Raw genomic sequence first — 26,272 nt, forward strand, 5'->3', positions numbered from 1 at the left:
GTTGCAGAGGGATGCGCAGAGACCCAGTTCTGCGAGTTTGGTAACCAGTTTGGAGGGGATGATTGTGTTAAATGCCGAGCTGTAATCAATGAATAACAGCCTGACATATGAGTTTTTGTTGTCCAAGTGGTCCAGTGCGGAGTGGAGGGCCAGCGAGATCGCATCCACCGTTGATCTGTTGTGGCGGTACGCGAACTGCAGTGGGTCCAGGTTTTTGTCGATGTAGGAGTTGATTTGCTCCATGATCAACCTCTCAAAGCACTTCATCACCACCGCCGTTAGTGCCACTGGTCGATAGTCATTGAGGCATGTCACCTTACTCTTCTTGGGCACCGGTATAATTGATGCCCTTTTAAAGCAGGTGGGGACCTCAGACCTCAGAAGTGAGAGATTGAAAATGTCCGTAAAAACTCCCGCCAGTTGGTCCGCACAGGTTTTTAGAACACGGCCGGGTATACCATCAGGACCAGGTGCTTTTCGGGGGTTCACCCCTCTGAAGGATTTCCTGACATCGGCCTCTGTGACTGAGACTGAAATGCCATCGCAGCGAATGGGGGATCGGGAAGGCACATCAGTATTCTCCCTGTCAAAGCGTGCGTTAAAATGCATTGAGCTCGTCAGGGAGTGATGTTACACCGGCATTCGAGCTGCCTCCTGGTTTTGCCTTGTAGGAGGTGATTGCATTCAGACCCTGCCACAGCTGCCGAACATCTGTCTCGTCCTCCAGTTTGGAGCAGAAGTCCCTTTTGGCCTTTCTGATGGCCTTACCAAGGTCGTATCTGGTCTTCATGTAGGCCACTGTATCATCGGAGGTGAATGCCCTGTGTCTGGACTTCAGGAGAGTGCGGATCTCAAAGTTCATCCAAGGTTTCTGATTGGGAAACACTCGGAAGGTTTTTGTAGGGATGCAGTCCTCCACACATTTCTTTATGAAGTCTGTAACGACTGTGGCATATTCGTTCAAGTCCGTTGCCGAGTCCTTGAACATTGCCCAGTCTACAGACTCCAAACAGTCCTGGAGTTGTTCTTCTGCCCCCCCCGACCAGCTCTGTGCTGTCCTCACTTCTGGGGGTGCGCTCTTTAATTGCTGCTTGTAGGCAGGAAGAAGCAGCACCGCGGTATGGTCGGATTTACCGAAGTGAGGGCGAGGGATAGAACGATAGGCATTCTTGATGGTGGTGTAGCAGTGGTCGAGGGTGTTTGGTCCTCTGGTGCAGCAGGAGACATGTTGGTGGAAGTTGGGGAGTGATTTCTTGAGGTTCGCCTTATTGAAGTCCCCAGCAATGGTGGTAAATGCCTCGGGGTAAGACGTCTGGTGTTTGTTGACCACGGCCTGCAGCTCCTCCAGTGCCAGACGGACGTCTGCCTGGGGTGGGATGTAGACCGCGGTCAGGATAACGGAGGTGAATTCTCTCGGGAGGTAGAAGGGACGGCACTTCACCGCCAGATGTTCGAGGTGTGGAGAGCATGAGTTGGACAGGACTGCCACGTCGGAACACCACGCAGAGTTGACCATGAGGCAGACGCCCCCTCCTCTCCCTTTCCCAGATGCCAGGGTACGGTCCATGCGGTGGATGGAGAACCCTTCAGGCTGGACCGCTGAGTCTGGGGAGCTGGGGGTGAGCCATGTCTCTGTGAAACAGAACACAGAGCATTCCCTCAGCTCCCTTTGATAAAGCAGTCTTGCCCTTAAGTCCTCCACTTTGTTTTCAAGGGACTGTACATTAGCCAGTAGGATAGTAGGGAGAGGGGGCCGGAGGCCCCTGCGCTTCATTCTGACCTGAAGTCCTGCCCGACGGCCACGTTTCCGGACACAATGGAGGCTTCCCCTTTGTTTCCAGGTACTGTGGAGCAAAACCTGCCTAGCTTATCTTGTTGAAAAATAAATTGACATATGAATACCATGGGGAATTTATAAAAACGGCTTTTAATCACTATAATGTAAAGATTTGCATGAATTAAAATAAATGAGTTATTTGGGGCTTTGATTTGTAAAGGTGACATTGGAGAAAATGGTAATTGGGAAAAGTAAACAGAAGGGTTTTATGATTGTTGCTGTCGGTTCTATCTATATTAGTTTGTCATATCGTGGGTGTTGGAGCCCGATAGAATTTGAGGCTGTGCTTGAGCACAATTGAAAGCTCAACAATGTCTCAGCTATTTAATAAAAAAATAAAAAATAAATAAAAAAAGCAAGATACATTCTCCTGCTGGAGATGAGGTCCATTCACCGAGAGGCATCAGTCTCTAGATTTAGTTGGAAGCTAGCTGTCTGTGTAAAGAGCGTGTCTCGCTTGTTACAATGGACGTCAGTCACAGCCAAACACAAATGAAATATTAAATATTCACGTCGTGCAATATCAGTCAATCAATCTGCTTCCCGGCAGGAGGTGAGCAGCGCCTGATCATTCTCCGTGTAACTCTCTCCCCCCCCATCCCCTCCCCTGGTCGAGCGCGTATAGACGCCCTCTGCTTTCAACAGATGCACCACTTCCCCGAGTGAAACTGGGCTCCCTATCTGTCCCCCGCCGTTTGGGATTGGATGTGAACAGCGAGCGAGCGGGCTGGCTTGTGCAGACGTGAGAGGGAGAGGGGAGGGAGAGGGGAAGGCAGGGGGAGACAGAGAGAGACACAGAGAGAGTGGGAGCCAGAGAGAGAGACGGGGAGATCCAGGACTCTCGGTCACTACTTGAGGAGCAGCAGCGCGGGGCTCAGGAGCGGTGGTCCAGGCTCCGGGAACCGAGCGCACACCGGGCACTGGACACTGGACACCGGGCACTGGACACCGGGCACCGGACACCGGGCACCGGGCACTGGACAGCGGACCCACGCCACAACGTGATGCGAGGAGCAGGCGGCCGGACATGAGCGCGCTTCTGATCGCCCTCTCGCTACTGGGGCACCTGGTGCTGGGGGCAGCGGGACAGGTGTTTGCAGGTAAGTGCATGCACTGGAGCTCACTGCACCGGACTGACCACTGGACACTGGCTGCACTGCAGACCGCGGCGGCTGAACCCAGCTGGCAGCGGGACATTCCTTGCCAGAGTTGATGGAGCAGCGCTGTGGATGAGGCGGGCGGGTGGTCCCCGCTACACGGGGCGGTGTGGACAAGGCGCTGGTCCATCTGCATTTGTAATGGTAACTCCTGTCACACTTCACGCAGCCTCAGCGGCCGCAGTTACACACGGGCTCGCCCCCCACCTACACCCCCACCCCCGGGGGTTTATGTCGGCGGAGCTGGGCAACTTTGGGGTGAAGTTTCCTTCCTTCAGTGGAAGCTGTTCTGTTGTCCGTGTGTGGGAAGGAACTGCAGATGCTGGTTTACACCGTGGATAGACACAAAGTGCTGGAGTAACTCAGCGGGACAGGCAGCATCTGTGGAGAAAAGCAATGTTCAGTTGTGGGACTGGGGAGGATGGAGCCGGGCTGAGGGGCGAGCGGAGAGGGGGGGGGGGGGGGGGGGACAGGGACAGGGTCAGGGACAGAGAGGGGTTGGGATAGGGACGGAGAGAGCGTTGGGACATTGAGGGGGGGGGGGGGTGAGGGGGTAGGGACAGGGGGGACGGGAGGGGTGGAGGGTCGGGACGGTAGGGGGTAGGAGAGGAGCAGTTGGGACAGAGAGGGGGGGGGGGTGTCTGTCCACCGGCCAGTGTGTGTCGCGGGATTGTCCCACGCCACCGGGATGGTGTTGGTACTCGGGTATTGAAGGTGTCAAGTGATGTGGCTTGTGTGCAGTTATCAGCAGCGCTGGGCACATCGATTTGGGCAGCATGAAGGGAAGTTTTGTCAACTGGCCCGATGCCACCACACCGGGAGCCACTCTGCACATTACACACTCACTGCCTCTTCACAGCGGGGACTCGGGCTCAGAGTGCCTCCAAACTAATGGTTGTCACCACACTGGCGATCAAAGCTCTCTCTCTCTCTCCCTGCAGAATGTTACCTGCACGTTGTCTCACTCGGTAGATAGCCTTGTTAAAAGCCCTGTTACAAAGTCGTGCTATAAGCCTTGTTACAAAGTCCAGTCCATCAATAAATGGCTTGTTGTGCTGTTTTCTGTGGATTGTGGAGATGAGCTCACTGTACACACACACACACACACACACACACACTAGCATTGAGCTGCCGGTAATGAATCGAGCACTTGTGCGCCGTGTATTAAGCGCTTCATTTGTCCTTTACAACGAGACCCCGTTGTTCTCAACCCACGTCAGTGAACACAGATAGACACAAAATGCTGAAGTATCTCAGCGAGACAGGCAGCATCTCAAACTTCTTCAGACCCGAAACATCACCAATTCCTTCTCTCCAGAAATGCTGCCTGTCCCGCTGAGTTGCTCCAGCTTTTTGTGTCTATCTTCGGTTTAAACCAGGCAGCATACAAACATAGACACGGAAAATAGGTGCAGGAGTAGGCCATTCGGCCCTTCGAGCCTGCACCGCCATTCAATGTGATCATGGCTGATCATCCAGAACCAATACCCCGTTCCTGCATTCTCCCCCTATATCCCTTGATTCAGTTAGCCCTAAGAGCTAAATCTAACTCTCTCTTGAAAACATCTGCAGTTCCTTCCCACACACCGATGAACAGAGAGCCGGGCAATCTCTATTGGGGAGGGGGGTTTGAGTTGTGTAGGGTGAGGGAGCTGGGGGCGTGGAGAGGAGATGGTGGGGGGGGGGGGGGGGGGGCAACAAAATTGCGGCGCAGATCTGGCTCTCTGCCCCCCGACCCTCCCTGCATCTGTGACCGACTGAAGAGACGAAGAGAGAGCGGGAGCGAGCGCCTAAATATAGACACCAACATCTGGAGTAACTCGGCGGGTCAGGCACCATCTCTGGAGAGAAGGAACGGGCGACGTTTCTGGCCGAGACCCTTCTTCAGACATTCCCAAATACAGGACATTCTAAAGCAGAATCCATGTCTGCAGCGGGTGGAACAGGGTTATTTATGGACTCTCTCCGTCGATGTAAGATTAAAGAAAATGCGCTAATTTGCCAATCTGCCGACGTTAGTCACAGGAGCGCGTTCCTGGAGAGAGAATTCTCCACAGCTTTTTCAAGGCAGCTTAAACCTCCCAATTCAAGACTATTTACTTGCAATATGACATGGATATGAAATAATATTTTAGTTATACATTTATTGATAAAAGGCGCTTAATTATTTTTTCTGTGTTCTGTGAAACGTTATAATTAGCAATGTTTTGCAGTTAAAATCTTCCCCCCTAACCTTACTGTGAGAGGGTCCCATGAATATTTTAGGACGAGTGTGGGAAGCAACTGCACAGATGCTGGTTTAAACCGAAGATAGACCCCAAATGCTGGAGTAAACTCAGCGGGACAGACATAGCATCTCTGGAGAGAAGGGATAGGTGACATTTCGGGTCGAGACCCTTCTTCAGACTGAGAGTCAGTGGAGAGGGGAACGAGAGATATAGACGGTGACGTGGAGAGATAGAGAACAAAGAATTGTCTAATTGTCTATAAATGAAAGATTTCCAAAAAAAAGTAACGATGATGAAGGTGGATTGTTAGTTGCAGGTTGGGTGATAACCAGTTATGTGTAGGGAGGAGCTGCAGATGCTGGTTTACACTGAAAATATATACAAAACGCTGGAGTAACTCAGCGGGGCAGACAACATCTCTGGAGAGAAGGAATGGGTGACATTTCGGGTCGAGACCCTTCTTCAGACTCGCCGAGTTACTCCAGTATTTTGTGTGCATCGTTAGTATTACGATTCGCTTGGTCTCAAGTCCACAATTTGAGTTGATGTTTGTTTGGGTTAGAGGAAGCATTTTCAATCGGTTTATATTTGACAGTAAAAATCCACATACATCACTTTAAATCTCCACCTTTCCACAAAGACAGTGTCGCCACGAGGGGGCGCCCTAGGCAATGACATTGGCAAAGAGTGTTGGACAGGGCAAGTTATCCATTCATTCATTCTCATCAAAAGCAAACGTTACTGTAGTCGGCAGGTTAGGTTACTGCAGTCAAAAATAATTAGAGTATCGTTATTCTAATGGAACAGTCATAACCCAGTCGAGTTACAGGTGGTTGGTGCATTTGTTAAATATTAAGTATTACCCAATGAAGAATCATTTTTAGATTTTGCAGTCAATGGATCTCTGGGATATCTCTCGCTCCTTTGCTCTGTTGGACTGTAGACAGAACACCGAGGCTGCAGATAGTCTGAAGAAAGGTCTCGACCAGAAATCTCACCCATTCCTTCTCTCCAGAAATGCTGCTTATCCTGCTGAGTTACCCCAGCTTTTTGTTTCTATCTGCAGATTCAGCACTGCATTGTTTACAGACTGCAATACTACAGGCTTTACTTATCTGGGGACAGAACTAAACCAACGAGGCCAGAATGGGTCAAGAGTCAGTGATTAACATTGAGCACAGAAGAGTACGGTGCAGGAATGGCCCATCAGCCCACAATGTCTGAACTTGTGTTTCATTGTCACATGTACCAGCAAAGCAACAATGACATTCTCACTTGCTGCAGCTTCACGGGCATTTAAACACACGATGACACAGAGGTGAATGTGCAATACTCAATAATATAATAACCATCGGACTAGGTAATCATAACCAAAGTCCATCGTGCACCCAGAGGCTCAGCCCACAGAGGGTGACAGCAGCTCAGGCTTGTGTTGTGCACTGTCCGTGGGTGACCATAACTGTCCGTGGGTGGCCATACCACTCACTGCCCACTCTGTCCACTCGCTGCCCACTCACTGTCCAAGGGTGGCCATGCCACTCACTGCCCACTCTGTCCACTCGCTGCCCACTCACTGTCCATGGGTGACCATGCCACTCACTGCCCACTCACTGTCCGTGGGTGACCATGCCACTCACTGCCCACCCACTGTCCACTCACTGACCAAGGGTGACTATACCACTCACTGCCCACTCTGTCCACTTGCTGCCCACTGACTGTCCATTGGTGACCATGCCACTCACTGCCCACTCTGTCCACTCACTGACCAAGGGTGACTATACCACTCACTGCCCACTCTGTCCATTTGCTGCCCACTGACTGTCCAAGGGTGGCCATGCCTCTTTGTGCATTGTCCATTGGTGACCATACCACACAGTGCCCACCCACTGCCCACTCACTGTCCGTGGGTGGCCATACCATTCACTGCCCACTCACTGTCCAAGAGTGGAAATACCACTCACTGTCCACTCACTGTCCACTCACTGACCAAGGGTGACTATACCACTCACTGCTCACTCATTGACCAAGAGTGGCCATACCACCCACTGCCCACTCACTGCCCATGGACAACCCCGGCAAGATTGCACTTTGATTAGATTAAGAAAGCAGCATGTTGCCAACATCAAACAAAGTGAAAGTGGAATCTGTGCGGCTCGAATCAATCAGGATTCTTCTACCAGATGAAGGTCCAGACCAAGCCCAAGTGTTACTTTACCATCAGCTGCTTCTCACAAAATCCTGTGATATTTGAGCAGCTTTGCAAATTCATTAAGTTATAGGTGAAGGAACACACACTGTAGAGGTTAAGGAACCTGCTAACTTTTAAATCAAATTAAAGTTCGTGGGTAAAAAAAGCAACATTAAATATGGGATAGGCACAAAATGCTGGAGTAACTCAGTGGGACAGGCAGCATCTCTGGAGAGAAGGAATGGGTGACGTTTCGGGTCGAGATCCTTCTTTAGACTTCCTCTGTCTGAAGAAGGGTCTCGGACCGAAACATCCAGAGAAACATCCTTCTCTCCAGAGATGCTGCCTCTCCCACTGAGTTACTCCAGTATTTCGTGCCTATCTGCAGTTACTTCCTACACGTTAAATGTGGGAAATGTGATGCTTTTTAAATCATGTGAATATTAGCATAAAGTTTACATAATTTAGCCATATGGCTGTTTAATTAACAAAGGAAGGGTGGAATGCCAAACTAGACATAAACTATTAGATATAAATAACTACTCAATCATCATCCTCAAAAAGAAATACTTTGGAAAGTTGAAATACTAATCTGGTACCCCACTGCCAGATAGTATAAGGTAGACACAGAGTGCTGGAGTAACTCAGCGGGTCAGACAGCATCTGTGGAGAACATGGATAGGTGACGTTTCACAGAGTGCTGGAGTAACTCAGCGGGTCAGGCAGCATCTGTGGAGAACATGGATAGGTGACGTTTCACAGAGTGCTGGAGTAACTCAGCGGGTCAGGCAGCATCTATGGAGCTAAGGAAATAGGCAACGTTTCGGGTCGAAACCCTTCCGGGTTTCGGCCCGAAAGGTTGCCTATTTCCAGAAGGGTTTCGGCCCGAAACGTTGCCTATTTCCTTCGCTCCATAGATGCTGCTGCACCATAACTCAGTGGGCCAGACAGCATCTGTGGAGAACATGGATAGGTGACGTTTCACAGAGTGCTGGAGTAACTCAGCGGGTCAGGCAGCATCTGTGGAAAAGAGGAATGGGTGATGTTTTGGTTTGAGACAGTTCTTGAAACTGAGAGTCGGGGAGAGGGAATCTAGAGGTATGAGAAGGAACAAAGAACAAAAAAAATAAAAGGTATGAGAAGAACAAATGAAAGGCAGCAAGGATGATGAAGCAAAGGTGGAGCACACAATGGCCCATTGTTGGCTGTGGGGAAGATGATAATGATTGATACACTGAGTGAAACTAAGCAGGACAACGGTGAAACTAGTACGATGACGAATGGTGGGGAGGGATGGAGAGAGGAGGGGTGCAAAGGTTACATAAAATTAGAGAAATCAATATTCAAACCTGATAGTATAATTGTGGGATTCATTGCCTTTATATTTATGATGTAAACTGCATGTCAGTTTGTATATATGGCTTCAAAATTTCATGCAAGAAAGAGGAAACCATTTGGTGCATTATCCAAGTTGTTAAAAACTATTTACGAGGCTGCTGGATTTAAAGGTGTAATCAAGAGACATCTTTAATTAAAATCTGATTGGCTTGGCAATTTGAAATTCTTATCTCCCTTGAATTGAATGGATTACAAATCTCCCTGGGTTATGGAAAACCTGTTTTACCGAAGTCTGACTTTACACTTGGATTCTTTTAGAGTCATAGATTGATACAGTGTGGAAACAGGCCCTTCGGCCCAACTCGCCCATACCGGCCAACAATGTCCCAGCTACCCTAGTTCCACTTGCCTGCGCTTCTCTGGAACGTCGGAGGATGAGGGAAATCTTGATAGAGGTAGATATAATTATGAGGCATAGATAGGGTAGACAGTCAGAACCTTTATCCCAGGACTAGGGCGCAGCTTTAAGATGTGAGGGGGAAAGATTAAAGGATATATTGGAGACAAGGTTTTTACACAGAGGGTGGTGGGTGCCTGGAACGTGCTGCCAGGAGTGGTGGTGGAGGCAGATACGGTAGTGGTGTTTAAGAGGTGTGTTTGATAGGCACATGGATATGTGGGGAATGGAGGGATATGGATCACATGCCGGCAGAGGAGATCAGTTTAACCTGGCATCATGTTCAGCATGGATATTGTGGTGTACTGAATATGTACTATGAACACATTCTCCAATAAATGTTTAAACATTTGTTCACAATAGTAATAATGTTTTGTGGTATCCATTAACATGTGTAGTATATATTCCATCAAATATGGGGAGTGTTAGGTTGAATATGTGGAAAAATGAAAGAGTTCCAGGAAGTGTATCTAGTTTAGTTTAGAGATACAGTGCGGAAACCGGCCCTTCGGCCCACTGAGTCTGCGCTGACCTGCGATCCCCGCACACACTGACACTATCCTACACACACTAGGAACAATTTACATTTACACCAATTAACCTACAAACCTGTCTCGGAGAAAACCCACGCAGGTCACGGGGAGAACGTACAGACAGCACCTGTAGTCGGGATCGAACCCGGGTCTCCGGTGCTGCAAGCGCTGTAAGGCAGCAACTCTACCGCTGTGCCACCAGGTCGCCCTCAAGAATGATCCGATGTGAGTAGCTGTGGAAAACGGATATTCCTGACATGTGAGGGATGTGGTACAGGGACTGTTCTCAGGAGGTGAACGTTGGTGTAACCCACAGACTACCTGCCTTCGCTCCTTGCTACCTGGCGTGCATTCTGTACGGGGCCACTAATTAACCCTGTCTCTTTGCTCAGCACCAGGCACGGTGGTGTAACAGTAGAGCTGCATCCTTACAGACCCAGGTTCCATGCTGACTACGGGCGCTGTCTGTGTGGAGTTTGCATGTTCTCTCTGTGACCACGTGGGTGCTCCGGTTTCCTCCTACACTCCAAAGACGTGCGGCTTGTTGGTTAATTGGCTTTTATAAATTATCCCCAGTGTGTAGGATAGTGCTAGTGTACGTGGTGGTCGCTGGTCGTCGTGGACTCTGTGGGCCGAAGGGCCTGTGTTCACGCTCTATCCCTGCTCCAACATAGTATGACAAACACGCCATCAACTCTTGTCCAGTCTACGCAAGTTTAACTCCACCAGGATATCAGCATGTCTTTGTACCGAAGACACATTCATGAATTCTGTTCCATCCTGTGACATGGCTGCCATTCGGAGGCCTGTGTGACTTTACAAACCTGATCGTTTATCATCTCCACCCAAAACACTTCAGTATCCTAAAGCTCAAATAACTGCAGATGCAGGAAATCGGCAATGAAAGCAGAAACGTGCTGGAAAGACTCAGCTGGGCAGGTAGCCTCTGTGAAACAGAATTAACATGTCAGGTCATTTATTAATAGCAGGGAATAAATGTGTATGGGGTTGGCGGGAAGACAGAGGGATGGCAAGGGTTAATGAATTAATTTATTGTCACATGAACCGAAGTTCAGAGAAAAGCTTTTTGTTGCGTGCTATGCAGTCAGTGGAAAGACTACACATGATTGATTGCATTTAAGCCGTCCACAGTGTACAGATACAGGATAAAGGGAATAACGTTTACAGCAAGATAAAGTCCGATTAAAGATAGTCCGAGGGTCTCCAATGAGGTAGATGGAAGGGATCTATCAAAGTCACTGCCTCAAAAAGGCAGCCAACATCATCAAGGACCCACCCTGATCACACACTCATTTCACCATTCACCAAGAAGGTACAGGAGCCTGAAAACTGTAACGTCCAGGTTCAGGAATAGCTACTTCCCCACAGCCATTAGGCTATTAAACACGACAACAAACAAGCTCTGAACTACAACAGCCTATTATTATTATTATTATTATTATTATTATTATTATTATTATTATTATTATTATTATTATTATTATTATTATTATTATTATTATTATTATTATTATTATTATTATTATTATTGCACAATATTTGTTTATTTATTGAGTATGTGTGAATGTGTATATAGACACACTGAACTTTTTTCTCCGGTTATGTACTATGATTGCATACTGTGTTGTGCTGCAGCAAGTGAGAATGTCATTGTCCTATTTCTTGACTCTCTTGCCTTTTGGGAGGTGAGGGCCACTCTCTAGTTGATCGGATGGTTCAGTTGCCTGATGGCAGCTGGCAATGGTGAATCGAGGGTTGATGTGAGGATCATCTGTGAATGGGGTTAATAATTGTGGGAAGAACAAAGTGCTGGAGGAACTCAGTGGGTCAGGCAGCATCTGAACAAGGGGTAAGCCATTTAGAACGGAGATGAGGAAACACTTTTTCACACAGAGAGTTGTGAGTCTGTGGAATTCTCTGCCTCAGAGGGCGGTGGAGGCAGGTTCTCTGGATGCTTTCGAGAGAGTTAGATAGGGCTCTTAAAGATAGCAGTCAGGGAATATGGGGGGAAGGCAGGAACCGGGTACTGATTGTGGATGATCACATTGAATGGCAGTGCTGGCTCGAGGGGCCGAATGGCCTACTCCTGCACCTATTGTCTATTGAGAGAGTGTTGTGATGATGTTTTGGGTCAGATCCCTTTTCGTCAGACGTCTGACCTCTCCAGATTTGAGTCTGAAGATGGGTCTTGACCCCGAAATGTCATCTGTCCATTCATTCCACAGATGCTGCTGCCTGACCCGCTGAGTTCCTCCAGCACTTTGCGTTTTACTCAATAATTGTGAACCACTCGTCGTGGCTATCCCTCGAGGTCGAGGATGATGGTCTACGCTCTGTTGTTTCTATGGGCTCTCAGGTGGCTTATGAGTCCAGTCCTGGCTTTGAAAGCTCTTCGGCATTCAGGACAGGTAATTCCAGATGGCAGATCAGGCTGTGGTCCTTGTTGCCTCTCTTTCCGTTTTCTTCTCCTGTCTTCTAATTCTGCGCATCTCTCGGCTTCGAAGGTCGCTGTTCCTTCTTGGATGATGGTTCGCCAGAGTTTCCTGTCCTTGGCGTTGGTTTCCCAATTGCCGATGTCGATTTCACATTTCTTCATGCTGGCTTTTACCTTGTGCTGGCCAGGCATCTGAAACTGCCATCGTTTACCTGTCCTGTGACTGAATGTCTGATACTTGGAGGCAACTGTGTCCTTGAAAGATCAAACATGCAGTTTATCTTTAAATACAGTACATTTCACAAAGCCGCAACAGGAAAGATCCATAAGTTGTTTGTCCTCTTTAACGCTCTACTTTAATTAAAGTTCGTTCCTGCGTATCGGTACGGCCGACTCATTTTATCTTTTAAATAACTGAAATATATAATGTGCTTGGGTAAAGAATTAAACATCAAATTGTAAGACATTCTATAGAACAAAGACACGCAAATTGGCCACTTCCTTTTTCTGCAAAGATACCGCAGCAGAATAAAAAGATCCAATCCCCTGAAATTAATTACAAAACAGTAAATTATATCCCTGGGACAGAGAGAAGATTGCAATTGGATTCTCCACTTTCCTCACAGCAGCTTTGTAGCTGTAGGTGAGAATTGTCAGGTTGTAAATGTCAGAGCAACGATTTTGAAGTGATTGCTTTAAAAGCACCTTGATAATCAGACATCGCGAAAGGCAATGGAACATTTATTTGTCTGGAATAAGAACTGCCCTTTTGAAGACTGAAAATTGCACATTTAATTTTTATTTCACTTCCATCTGAAGAATATATGCTTACTATCGAAATCTGCATATTTCACGTTGAGGCAGAAACCAGAGTTACATTCTAACATCTTAATAAAACAGTTTGAACACAAGATTCAACATAATTTAACAGTGTTTTACTCACACTAGGTGGTTATTTCAAGAGAGAGTTAGATTTAGCTCTTAGGGCTAACGGCACAGCACAAGAACTGGCCATTTGGCCCACAGTTTCAGTGTCGACCATGATGCCAATGTAAAACTGTCTGCGTAAGTTCCACATCCACCCATCCCTGTCCGTTCATGTGTCTGTCTAAATGCCGCTTGTATCTTGTTATTGGATCTGCTTCCACCACCTCCCATGGCAGCAGCTTCCAGCCACTCCCCTGCTCTCTGTTTAAGGAAAATCAACTTGTCCTGTAAATCTCCTGGAAGCTCACCCCTGCTCTCATCTTAAGGTCCGTGCCCTCTAGTCTTTGACATTTCCACCCTGGGGAAATAGACTCTGACGACCGACTCTGTCTTTGCCTCTCGTAATTTTACCCGCTTCTATCAGGTCTTCCCCCAGTCTCCAACATTCCAGAGAAAACAATCCAAGTTGGTCCAATCTCTCCTGATGGCCAGTAGCCTCTGATCCAGGCAACATCCAGGAGAGTAGACAAAAATGCTGGAGAAACTCAGCGGGTGAGGCAGCATCTATGGAGCGAAGGAAATAGGCAACGTTTTGGGCCGAAACCCTTCTTCAGACTGATGTGTGGGTGGGGGGGGGGCGGGAAGAAGAAAGGAAGAGGAGGAGCCAGACAGCTAGACGGAGAGCTGAGAAGGGGAGGAGACGGTAAGGACTGCCTGAAATTGGAGAAGTCAGTGTTCAGAAACTGCCCATGCGAAATATGTGCTGCTCGTCCAATTTACGGTGGTCCTCACTCTGACCATGGAGGAGGCCCAGGGCAGAAAGGTCGGATACGGAATAGGAGGGGTGCTGAACCACCGGGAGATCAGGTTGGTTATTGCGAATCCAGGAGAACCTCTTCAGCATATTCTCCAGTGGGTCTGCATCTCCGTTAGCTGTGGTATGCCTGGGGAAAGTGGACATTGATGGTTGCCACATCAAGCTGATTCCACTCCGTTAACTTGGAAATTATGTCCATTTACTTCCAGACTACTAATCATATACAACTTTCTTAAAAGACCAGCACTAGTTTAGTTTAGAGACATGGCGTGGAAACAGGCCCTTCAGCCCACCGAGTCCGCTCCGACCAGCAATCACCTCGTACACTTTCACTATCCTACACACAATAGCGACAATTTACAATTTTTTTACCAAAGCCAAATTAACCTTCAAACCTGCTCATCTTTGGAATGTGGGAGTAAACTGGATTGAAACTACTTGAAATAAAATGGGAGACAAAATGCTGGAGGAACTCAGCGGGTGAGAAGGAATAGGTGCTGTTTCGGGTCAAGACCTTTCTTCAGATGCTGCTTCACCTGCTGAGTTCCTCCAGCATTTTTGTCTACCTTCGATTTTTCCAGCATCTGCAGTTCTTTCTGAAATAAAATGGTGTTCTCATTCACTCTTGTCATGAAATAACCCTGTTACTGGTGACTAGGCTGTCCGTTGCAAACCAATAGCTGCGATAAAGCTTGCAATGCTCCCTATGTTAAATATATTGCATTTTGCTGTTTTCTTGCAACCACAAAGGTGATGCAAGCACCATTTTGCTGTGCATTATGGATGATTGGGGCTTGCTACACCCATGGTAATGAATGATATTGAATTCAGAACTGATAGTTTAAACATAACGACAATATTGATTTTGCAACAATCCAATATTGCGTGAGAGTAATGCAGGGTTTCAATGCCGAGAACACCTTCATTGTTGCCTCTCTCACTGACAAGTGGCAACATGAGAAATGGCTGCCCTAATGCCACATTTGTTATAGGTGGAGACAAATTTAAACTAGTAGACACCTCATGATTTCTATAAGGTTCATACATATCTCAGGATACAATTTCCAGCTTTGTGCTCCCAAGATGTTCTGATTTGTTGTTACTTTTTTAGAAATATCTAATATAAATCAAAATGCTTTCTGTGTGTTCATAAATAACAAAAGATTTCATTGGATGTAGAGTGCGCATGTGTTTTCATTTGCTGATTATAGCGGTGTAGCTGTAGAGTTGCTGCCTCACAGCGCCAGAGACCATGACTACGGCTGCTGTCTGTACGGAGTTTGTATGTTCTCCCCGTGATCTGCGTGAGTTTTCTCCGGGTGCTCCGGTTTCCTCCCGCAAAGACGTATGGGCTTGTCGGTTAATTGCCCCTCTGCCCCCAGTGTGTATGGAGTGGATGAGAAAGTGGGATAACATAGAACTAGTGTGAATGGGTGATCAACGCTCAGCATGGACTCCATGGGCCGAAGGGCCTGTTTCCATGTTGTAACTCTAAACCAACTAAGATATTCTGACACCAGAAAATTTGATTGATTTCTGAAAATTGAATTTGTTTTTTGTGTATAAGAGTTTAAGCCAATGATCAGAAGACTGTAGACAGAATGATCCCAGGAATGAGGTTAACCTGTGATGAGCGTTTGACAGTTCTGGGCCTGTACTCACTGGAGTTTAGAAGAATGAGGGGGGACCTTATTGAAACATACAGAATAATGAAAGGCTTGGATATAGTGGATGTGGAGAGGATGTTTCCACTATTGGCAGAGTCTAGGACCAGAGGTCAGAGCCTCAGAATTGAAGGACGTTATTTTATGAAGGAGATGAGGAGGAACTTCTTTAGTCAGAGGGTAGTTAATCTATGGAATTAATTGCCACAAAAAGCTGTGGGGGCTAACTCAGTGGATATTTTTAGGGCAGAGATAGATAGATTCTTGATTAGTACGGGTGTCAGGGGTTATGGGGCAGGAGAATGGGGTTGAGAGGGAGAGATAGAACACCCATGATTGAATGGCGGAGTAGACTTGATAGGCCGAATGGCCTAATTCTGCTCCCATCACATGACCTTATGACATGAGATCTGTCAGAGAAGAGTCCCGAAACGGAACGTCGTCCATCCATTCCCTCCACAGATGGTGCCTGGCCCGTTGAGTCCCTCCAGCGCTTTACATTTTGCCTAAGATTCCAGCACCTGCAGTTCCTTGTGTCTCTGTCAGACGCAATGTCCAGGCAGATGATCATCTGTTGGAATGCGAGGCTGGGGCTGAGTGGGTCCCTGGGGATACAGTCTGGATGTTTCATGGAAGAAAGGGTTTCAGGCCGAGAAAATTGTTATTTATTTACAACGTGCTGATTTATTTATAAGATGTTCTTGAAACCATCAACAAATCTGCTTAGTTATTCAACCGAGAATGGGCACAAAGACTTATTTTCAGCCTGATTACTGATCCAGTCTTTGTTTCTGTATGTGGGATTAATTGTGCAGTAAAACCCTTTAGGGAATTTAAAACTTGCATATCCACGAGAGAAATATATACATTTGGTGCATCAAGGCAATTAAACAAGTCCATATATTCCTGTGACAGATTAATGTTATCAACAGATTAATGTTCTCAGCAACACGAAAGATGTTGTTGACAACTTCGTTGAAACTTAACTGATTTGAAACCTCATTAAATGAGTCTCTAATTACAGGAAAGGCATTAAGATCTGGTTAAAATAAGCATTAGGTTCCAAACTACAGAGTATCATTCTTTGTGTGGATTCATAATTATCAACATGCACAAAATAATCCAAATGTTTAACGGTAGAACTTGAGGAATCTTTTTATTTCCTTTGTTTTCTAACTCCCCAATCAAGATAGTTAAAGAAAAATAAGGCAAAATCAGTGTCAGCGTTGCATCTTAAATTGGAAAGACTGATTTTCGGGAGAGAATGATTCAGAATGTCATCAATGCACAGGATGTTATCGGAAGTCTCCCGACCCAAAACATCACCTGTTCCTTAGATACAGGAATCTGCAGATGCAGGTTTACAACAAAGAACACAAAGTGCTGGAGTAACTCAGCGGGTCAGGCAGCATCTGTGGAGAACATGGATAGGTGACGTTTCACAGAGTGCTGGAGTAAACTCAGCGGGTCAGGCAGCATCTGTGGAGAACATGGATAGGTGACGTTTCACAGAGTGCTGGAGTAACTCAGCGGGTCAGGCAGCATCTGTGGAGAACATGGATAGGGTACGTTTCACAGAGTGCTGGAGTAACTCAGCGGGTCAGGCAGCATCTGTGGAGAACATGGATAGGTGACGTTTCACAGAGTGCTGGAGTAACTCAGCGGGTCAGGCAGCATCTGTGGAGAACATGGATAGGTGACGTTTCACAGAGTGCTGGAGTAACTCAGCGGGTCAGGCAGCATCAGTGGAGAACATGGATAGGTGATATTTTGGGTTGGGACCCTTCCTCACATTGATTGTGGAGGGGGATGGGAGAGAGAAAGTTGTAAGAGAGTTGGGGCAGGACAATCATCCTGGTGAATGATAGGTGGGATGACATCTGATCTGGATTTGGACTGTGCCCTTGCCTAGATCTTGGCGCAGATTTATGGGCCAGCCATGCAGAATGATATCATTCTCTCTGTGACTAAACTGGCCATATTCATGTTATTGGTCTCCCATTCCTTATTTTCACTTCTTCTGTAATATTTATCAAATCACTTCAAGCCTTTCACAAATTCGTCTTCAGCTCCTGCACCGGTTCGTTCAACTGTGGAGGCTTATTTGTTTAGGTTTGGTGAAGATTATTGCTTAAAGCATAGCAATTATCCTCCGTTATATATTTATAGTTGGGCTCACTCTCCATTGTAATGAGACCAAGATACATGAGGTGCAAGGCTTACTACAATCATTTTAAATCATTTTACTCTCACCACATAATAGTTGCCCAATCCCACACATAACTGCATCATCTAAAGGTTTTAAGTTTATGTCATTTATTTTGAATGCTACTTGATAATCCTGTGAACATTATTAACAAAAAGAGAATGCCAATCAACAGACAATAGGTGCAGGAGTAGGCCATTCAGCCCTTCCAGCCAGCACCGCCATTCAATGTGATCATGGCTGATCATCCCCAATCAGTACCCCGTTCCTGCCTTCTCCCCATATCCCCCGACTCCGCTATCTTTAAGAGCCCTATCTAGCTCTCTCTTGAAAGTATCCAGGGAACCGGCCTCCACCGCCCTCCAAGGCAGAGAATTCCACAGACTCACAACTCTCTGTGAGAAAAAGTGTTTCCTCATCTCCGTTCTAAATTGCTTACCCCTTATTCTTAAACGGTGGCCCCTGGTTCTGGACTCCCCCAACATCGGGAACATGTTTCCTGCCTCTAGCGTGTCCAAACCCTTAACAATCTTATATGTTTCAATAAGATTCCCTCTCATCCTTGTAAACTCCAGAGTGTACAAGCCCAGCCGCTCAATTCTCTCAGCATATGACAGTCCCGCCATCCCGGGGATTAACCTTGTAAACCTACTCTGCACTCAGAATGTGTACAATTAATCTGATAATCAATATAAATATATGAAGAATGTAGTTATGGATTTTCATACATTTCAGATGCATAGGTCACTCAGTTCAGTTACAGCAGCATTGTGAAAGTCAGATATAGACATTCGGCTTTGAAAATATTGGCTGGTCGGGACAATTTCAGACTGACTTCTGCTTTTGTGTCAATAACATAACTTGTGATCAGTTTGAGGGACGAGTGTGTATGGCAAAGAATTTCTCTGGAAATCTTAACGTTGATTGAATATATTAGAATTCCAAAACAATTGCCATTTCAATCTTTTGAAACTGGATGGTTTCATGAAACGTTCCTTTCAATGTAGAAGAAGTCTGTACCTGTCACATCTGATTGTGTTATCAAGTTCCTGCACATTTCATTCCGTGCTTTCAAATTTGCAGCTCTCTTTGTGTCAAATGGTGTGGTACTTGATCTGATGTGGTACTTCATCAAAGCCGGCATTCTTGAAATGTGACCAGTTCAGTTCAGTTTTTTTGCTAACATGCTAAGCGTGGAAAGGTTATTGCCATAATTGTCCCCCTTATTATAAAATAAATGTGTCTAACCCTGGCGTGTAGACGATGTGAAGGTCAGTCTGACACATTGGTGAGAAACAGATCATTGTTTATTGAATCCGTTGATTGAAACACTTGATCTGACAATCAGGTCAGATTAATCCAATAGGGTCCAGTTTCCTCCCTGAAATAATTAATTTAGAACCCGCGGGGTTTGATAAAACGCTCTCTCAAAGAAAAGACGGAGCAAAGTAAGTTTATCAGGATTAATTTGCAAACATTTTAAGAGTCAAGAAAAATACATTCTTTGAATAACTTTCCTTTTCAGCCACAGTCTCCAGATGTAGAATCCATGTGCGGCATTTGTCTTCAGCAGCTAGAATGTTTCTAACTTGAAGAAGGAGTTGGAAACTTGCGAGCAACAAAGTCACTTGAGTGATTGGGTTTTGTGAATGAGAGTTTGCTTTCTGCACAGTGATGAAGATGTGCTGAGATAGTGGTTTAAACGAACCACTTGCAGATTTGCTATCGCGGGTTCCACTTGCAATCAGCAATGATTAAATTCGACAGGCCCTGGCAGAAAGCGAGCTAAGGAAAATGTATTATGTGCACCTGGCAACATAATACATATTATGTGCACCTGGCACTTTGCCAGTTAATCACACGTGTAATACGCTCATTTGCTGGACAATCTCCGATAATGTCCCATCCAGGGAGTTGGGTCTGAATAATGACAAGTGTATTGGAACTCAATGAATGTACTCTTTATATTGTGGCAGGTACTTCCATGCATCGCATCTGAGTCATTGCCTTCAGTTCAAATCCAATGAATGTGTGATACAGTCACATTTGTTGGTCTTTGAATTATGTTTCTCTTCACCACATTTTGAAGATAGCTACCATCTTTGAGATGCACAGAGAGTGTCTGATCAGCTGGGCAGCATGAGATAAACGCTTTTCCTCGCGTCTCCATCATGAAATCATCTTCGTTGTTCCTTTGTTGGAGAATTCCGGGCAGTTGTGAGAGAGAGAGAGAGAGAGAGAGAGTCGAGCGTGCCTAATGTCATATGTATTGATGCGGCAGCATGAAATCCTTGCCCACTGCAATTGAACAGACCTGTAAACACAATAACACACAGATAATCAATAATACAATAAACTAATATCCATTATACTAGGTAATCATAATTGTGGAAAAAACAATTTCCAATTGTAGCCTGGAGCAGAGGAGAGAGAGAGAGAGCTTGCTATTTTCTGAACGTACTGTAACTTTGGGTCATAGCAGTTGTTATGAATGCTAACTTTAAAATCAACGTTGAAAGATCATGGTGCCAGGAATGGTTTGATTCTGCCTCCTTGGTGACTGTGGCGCAGCTGTGGATGTTCCATCCTTCACCCGTAGAATACAGAGTGCTGGAGTAACTCAGCGGGCCAGGCAGCATCTGTGGAGAACATGGATAGGTGACGTTTCACAGAGTGCTGGAGTAACTCACGGGTCAGGCCAGGCATCTGTGGAGACCATGGATAGGTGAGTTCACCTAGCGTGCTGGAGTTACCTCCGGGGTCCGGCAGCATCTGTGGCGCACCATTGATAGGTGACGTTTCACAAGAGTGCTGGAGTAACTCAGCGTCAGGCAGCATCTGTGGAGAAGAAGGAAGAAAGAAAGCCTTTTCAGCCGGCTCTGCTGTTGCTGCTTGTTCCTCTTGGGCAACTCACCTCACGAGCATCAATGTTTGGGGCTGAGATGATTTACCTCTAATAACCTCATCCGAGCACAGGAGGCTAGTAGGAGGGAGTGGGGGGGGGGGGAGGAGTCGGGGGAGGGTGCTGGCGGGGATGAAAAGAGCGGGGGTTTTTAGGCCTCTTCGCTTTTTTTTTTTTTCTCCTGTTTCTAATCCCTCCTTCTTTTCTGTGTAAAATCTGAGGGGAATAGATTGGGGTGATTTCTATTTCTCTCTGCTCTGTCTCTGTCTGCCCTCTGCCTCTGCCTCTGCCTCTCTCTATCTATCCCTTTATCCCTGTATCAATCAATCGATTTCTTATTCATTATTGATCGTACATCTTTGTATCAAACCTCTTTGAACTGCCAATGCCATTAGCTGCTCCACTAGTCTTTGTGGCACCTTCTGAAATGTACCTATTTTGATTATTTTCTCATTAACCACAACATTCACATCCTCCCGCAGGTTCTATTTGGTTTATTAAGTGCAGTTTCCTTTCTCATTCACTGAAGCTACTTCTAATTACTCTGCACTCATCTTGGTATCTGTAACATCAGTTTAATTAAGATCACATCATGTTCTCTGGCATGGATGTTGAACTGTCTCTGGTAACCTCCTATCTTTCATTACTAAAACAGATACTTAACCAGCCATTGCAATGTGCCATTAACATATCTGCTCTCCATAGAAACTCTGAAAAATAATTTGTCCTCTTCATCTTGCAGTCTTTGTATATTCTCCCCTCTGATAACTGAACTATCTTCTCTATTTCTTTCTGTACATGTATTATAACAACACTTATCTCACTTAGCCTATTTAGAATTGGCCATCTCTTACTTATCTTATCTTTCATTAAGACTGAAGCTACAGAATGAAGAGGTGAACCTGCCAGTTATTCTTGACCTCTGCTAGCCCATTCTTGATTCTCAGCATCTTAGCATCACTGTTAATAGATCGCAGCATGAGGGAGACTAATTTCAAAGGTCAGGACAAGTATTTTAAAGTTATCCCACAATGGTCAGGAGTAACACCGATGCGAGGTGTTGAATTGTCAGTGAAAATCCCATCAGTGGCTTGTTGCACAGAAGTGATCTCCTGTTGACTGATAGCCCGGAAAAATATAGAACAGAAACATAGAAAATAGGTGCAGGAGGCGGCCATTCGGCCCTTCGAGCCAGCACCGCCATTCATTCTATTCATGGCTGATCATCCCCTATCAATAACCCGTGACTGTCTTCTCCCCATATCCCTTGACTCCACTAGCCCCTAGAGCTCTATCTAACTCTCTCTTACATCCATCCAGTGACTTGGCCTCCACTGCCCTCTGTGGCAGGGAATTCCATAAATTCACAACTCTCTGGGTGAAAAAGTTTTTTCTCACCTCAGTCTTAAATGACCTCCCCTTTATTCTAAGACTGTGGCCCCTGGTTCTGGACTCGCCCAACATTGGGAAACTGAACATAAATATTCTCTCTTTACCTCCTTTTGCTCTTTGTTTCCATCATTCTTACCCGTGGATATATTTTAAAATTATTTCTTCATGGTGTGAGAGTATTTTCTAAATTACATATCCCTCTCTGTAATATTGCAAACCAACCATGGTAGAGTTTAAATAAACTGCAAGTCCAATAATATATTATTGTTTCAGTAGAGATGATAATGTACATGATATCACTCTGGCTCCAAGGCATTAACCAGCATTAATTGTTGTGAATTTAAGCACAACAACAGATATTAAATTCTAATGATTGACTGAGGAAAGAAATACCTTTATTCTATATCTTGTACGTAACACGTTGTAAGTTTTATAAATCATGTTTATGATATAAACCCATCTGCGATATTCGGTAATGTAACTGTTTAGCGACAAGATGAATGTTATTATTTTCAGCAGGAACCTGATAATAAATTACTCTTGATTAGGATCAGATAATTAACATCATAAATCATGAATGCCTTTAAGGCATCAGCACCTTCAACCCCATGCAGCCTTATCCACTGCGGTGAGCAATTCTATGATCTAACGTTGGGCGAGGAAGTAAACGGATTAATTCTCTACCATCCAGTACTACAACAGAACACACAATTATTTTGGTCCTCGATGCTTTTCCCTTCCTTTCAGAGTCTGAAGGTTACGTGCTGGAATCTAATTGGGACACCGAGTTTTGGAAGAGCGTGCGTAGAGTATTCTTACAAATATTTAACGTTTGCAAGTTTATGAAAGTGTGTAGATCGCGGGATGTGATGTGGCCAAACAAATGAAGTTGAACTTTAGTCAGTTTAGTTTATTGTCACGTGTACTGAGGTACAGTGAAAAGCTTTTGTTGCGTGCTATCCAGTCAGCAGAAAGACAATACATGATTACAATCGAGCCGTCCACAGTGTACAGGAAATAACATTTAGTGCAAGGTTAAGCCAGCAAGGATAGTCTGGGGGTCAACAATGAGGTAGATAGTAGTTCAGAACTGCTCACTGATTGTGGTAGGATGGTAGTTGCCTGATAACAGCTGGGAAGAAACTGTGCCTGAATCTGGTGGTACGCGTTTTGACACGTCTATACCTTTTGCCTGATGGGAGAAGGGAGAAGAGGGTGCAGACAATTATTATAAGCAGTGTGACAAAGGGTCCCAACCAAAAACGTTGTCTGTCCATTCCTACCGCAGATGCTGCTTGTCTCATTGAGTTCCTCCAGCACTTTGCAGTTTGCTCAAGCTTTCGGCATCTGCAGTATCTTGTGTGTCCAAGTATTACATGGTTTCCCCAGCCAGAGTTGTCTTGTGATTTGCAATAGTGGAGCAGACCATTCAAGATGTTACTCCAAATTCTGTAAAGAGAATTTAAGATAAATGAATAATTTAATTCCTCAGACTTGCATTGTGTGAAGAAAGATGCCGAGTTGCTGCTTGACTTGCTACTATTTGTAGATATTTTTAAATCCACTTTTTACTTTGAAAGAACAGGAACCAAATAATTTACCTGTTAAATAAAATCCACACCTGGTGTCTGAAGAAGAGTCTCGACCCAAAATATCACCCAACCTTTTTCTCCAGAGATGATGCCTGACCCGCTGAGTGACTCCAGCAATTTGTGTCTATTCCCAGTATGAATCAACATCTGTGGTTCTTTTCTGTACACTGGTGCATGCAATCTGCATTAAAAAATCTAATAACCAGTTCCAATAGTGGAGCAGGCCATTGAAGACTGTCTTTGCCTTCAGTATAATGGCGAGTTCACATTTACCATTACTGGAATCACTGATTCAGAGAACTTGCATATTGAACGTAAATAGAAAGCAATTTCAATGAGTGCTGTTTCATACAGTTGTATTCACACCCGGTAACTTTGTAAATGTGGATGTCCCTGAGAAACCCGATGTTTGATGTGTGTTCAATTAGAGTTTCAGGTGCGGAAGTTACAGGTAAGATAACCAAGAGAAGGAGAAGTTCTTGGAGAACTGTATTACTCAATGGAAACTTTACTGAAAGCAACTCAAGGGCCATTTGAGCAATCGAATGAGTTCAGGTTTATTATAGGTAGACAAAATTGCTGGAGAAACTCAGCGGGTGAGGCAGCATTGATGGAGCGAAGGAATAGGCGATGTTTCGGGTCGAGACCTTTCTTCAGGTTTATTATTTTCTCCTGTACCGAGGTGCATTGAAATGCTTTGTTCTGCATGCTATCCAATCAGATCAGATTATACCACACATAAGTGCAATCAAGCCAAACTCAAGTACAATAGGTAGAGCAAAGGGGAAGATACAGAGTGCAGAATATAGTTCTCAGCATTGTAGCGCATCAGTTCCAAAGTCCAATGTCTACAATGGGGTAGAGGCGGATCGGACAGTACCATGGCTGATGGAAGGACCGTTCAGAAGCCTGATAACAGAGGGGAAGAAGTTGTCCAGAATCTTGTGGTTTGTGCTTTCAAGCTTCTGTACCTTCTGCCGGACGGGAGCGGGGAGAAGAAGACCTTACAAAAACACCCTCTTCCCACAGCGTCATAGAGATATATAGCAGGGAAACAGGCCCTTCAGTCCACCTTGTCCAATTGACCAGGTTGGCTCACTGGGTGAGTGCCATTTGCCTACATTTGGCCCAAACGCTTCCTCCCCATGTGTCTGCCCATTGCCAAGAGTCTATGCTGCCAGTGCAGACATCGTGTTGTGGGTTTGGCATCTTGCTTTTCTGTAGCTCCGTGTGAACTTGGACTGGCACCCCACGCAACAACAACTCTTTGATGCATTTTCAGATGCAGATTTGATCGGCAGTACAGATGCATGCCAGGGCTTAAAGCATCCTTTGCATTTCAAACAGTTGGCAGGAGGGCTTTGAGGTTCTGGGATTAGATTTCTATTTCCCTGTAAATGTCTATCACGGGGGCTCTTTATTCTTGCTTGGGGTGATGCCTCAGCGCTGCCGACTGTGTTTAAATTGCTTTCATTTCTGCGTTTGGTTTTATTAGTATTCAGTTGGCCACTGGAGAGAATGCTTGCAGAGGGAGTTGCACCTTGAGCAGTATCGGGACTGCAGGCAGGCAGACTGGTTGTGGGTCTGTGTTGCTTCTCTCTGCTGCTTTTGGACAGTGACCATCCAACCTGTCCAATGCCTTCTGTTGAGCTGAGGCGTTGCCAACGGGACTGGTCACGGTGGACTAAAGTGTGAGGGAGGCTGACAATCATGGAACATAATGGCCTTGGCTTTGGTTCAAAGATATTTTGTTCCTTTTGAAAATCCTTCCTGTAGGTTGCCCGACTAAACCAATAGATGAACGTGAGCCCAGGATGGATTCAAAAGGTTTCTTTCAAATCATTTGTTGATAGTGATGTTTTGGGACATTCTGAAACTTGGAACATCAGACGTTTATTCAGCCTCTCTATGGCAGGCTGTAACGTAACTTTTGGAAACCAACCATTTTATTTTGTAACCTATTGCAACCTGTCTATCTTTTAGCCTTTGTAAGAAAACAGGAAGCTGATTGTGGGATAGATGTTTGTAAGTCTTGCACAAATATTTAATCCTAAAGGGAGATGCAAATGGAAGTGCCGTACGAAGTGTACTGAAATACTCCAGTGACTAATTAATATTGGGTTATTATTTTGCACTCTGCTCCTTGTCTGTGTGTGCGTACGTGGACACCTGTTTTGTATGTAGGATTATAGCACTCTCTCCTCTCTTGTTTCATTGATATGAATGATACGTTTCCAACCCATAGATGTTGGTGTTGTTACAGTGTAGGAAACTTGCATCCACTTTGCAAACAACAAGCTCCCACCAGCCTTGGAGTGGGGATGTTTTCATGGTATTCTGTGAGGCCGGAGCACCATGGAGAAGCATTTGAACCAATCCACAGGGCACTAAAATATTCAAGTGAATGTGGGATGCTTTTGGATTTTGGAACAATGTAGATATCAGTCTGTTTCCCATAACATCAGGTCCTGAGTGAAACACAAAGTGCTGGAGAAACTCAGTGGGTCAGGCAGCATATGTGGAAGGAATGGACAGATGGATTTTGGATAGGGACCCTTAATGAACCTTAAGAAGAGTCC

At 45.5% G+C, this 26,272-nt stretch overlaps 1 protein-coding gene across 3 annotated transcripts in view; it reads left to right on the forward strand.

Moving 5' to 3' along the window:
- Positions 1-2,214: 2,214 nt before the first annotated feature.
- The window catches only part of ptprt (protein tyrosine phosphatase receptor type T), a 588,177-nt gene continuing 564,119 nt past the window's right edge, over positions 2,215-26,272 (forward strand). For all 3 annotated transcript variants that reach the window (XM_033041307.1, XM_033041304.1, XM_033041305.1), the window contains exon 1: positions 2,215-2,937. In XM_033041307.1, the coding sequence (XP_032897198.1) occupies positions 2,865-2,937 (73 nt within the window). In that variant the 5' untranslated portion in view covers positions 2,215-2,864. The remainder of the gene's footprint in view (positions 2,938-26,272) is intronic.

This window comes from Amblyraja radiata, chromosome 23, assembly GCF_010909765.2.
Source record: "Amblyraja radiata isolate CabotCenter1 chromosome 23, sAmbRad1.1.pri, whole genome shotgun sequence".
In the NCBI taxonomy this organism is placed as follows: domain Eukaryota; kingdom Metazoa; phylum Chordata; class Chondrichthyes; order Rajiformes; family Rajidae; genus Amblyraja; species Amblyraja radiata.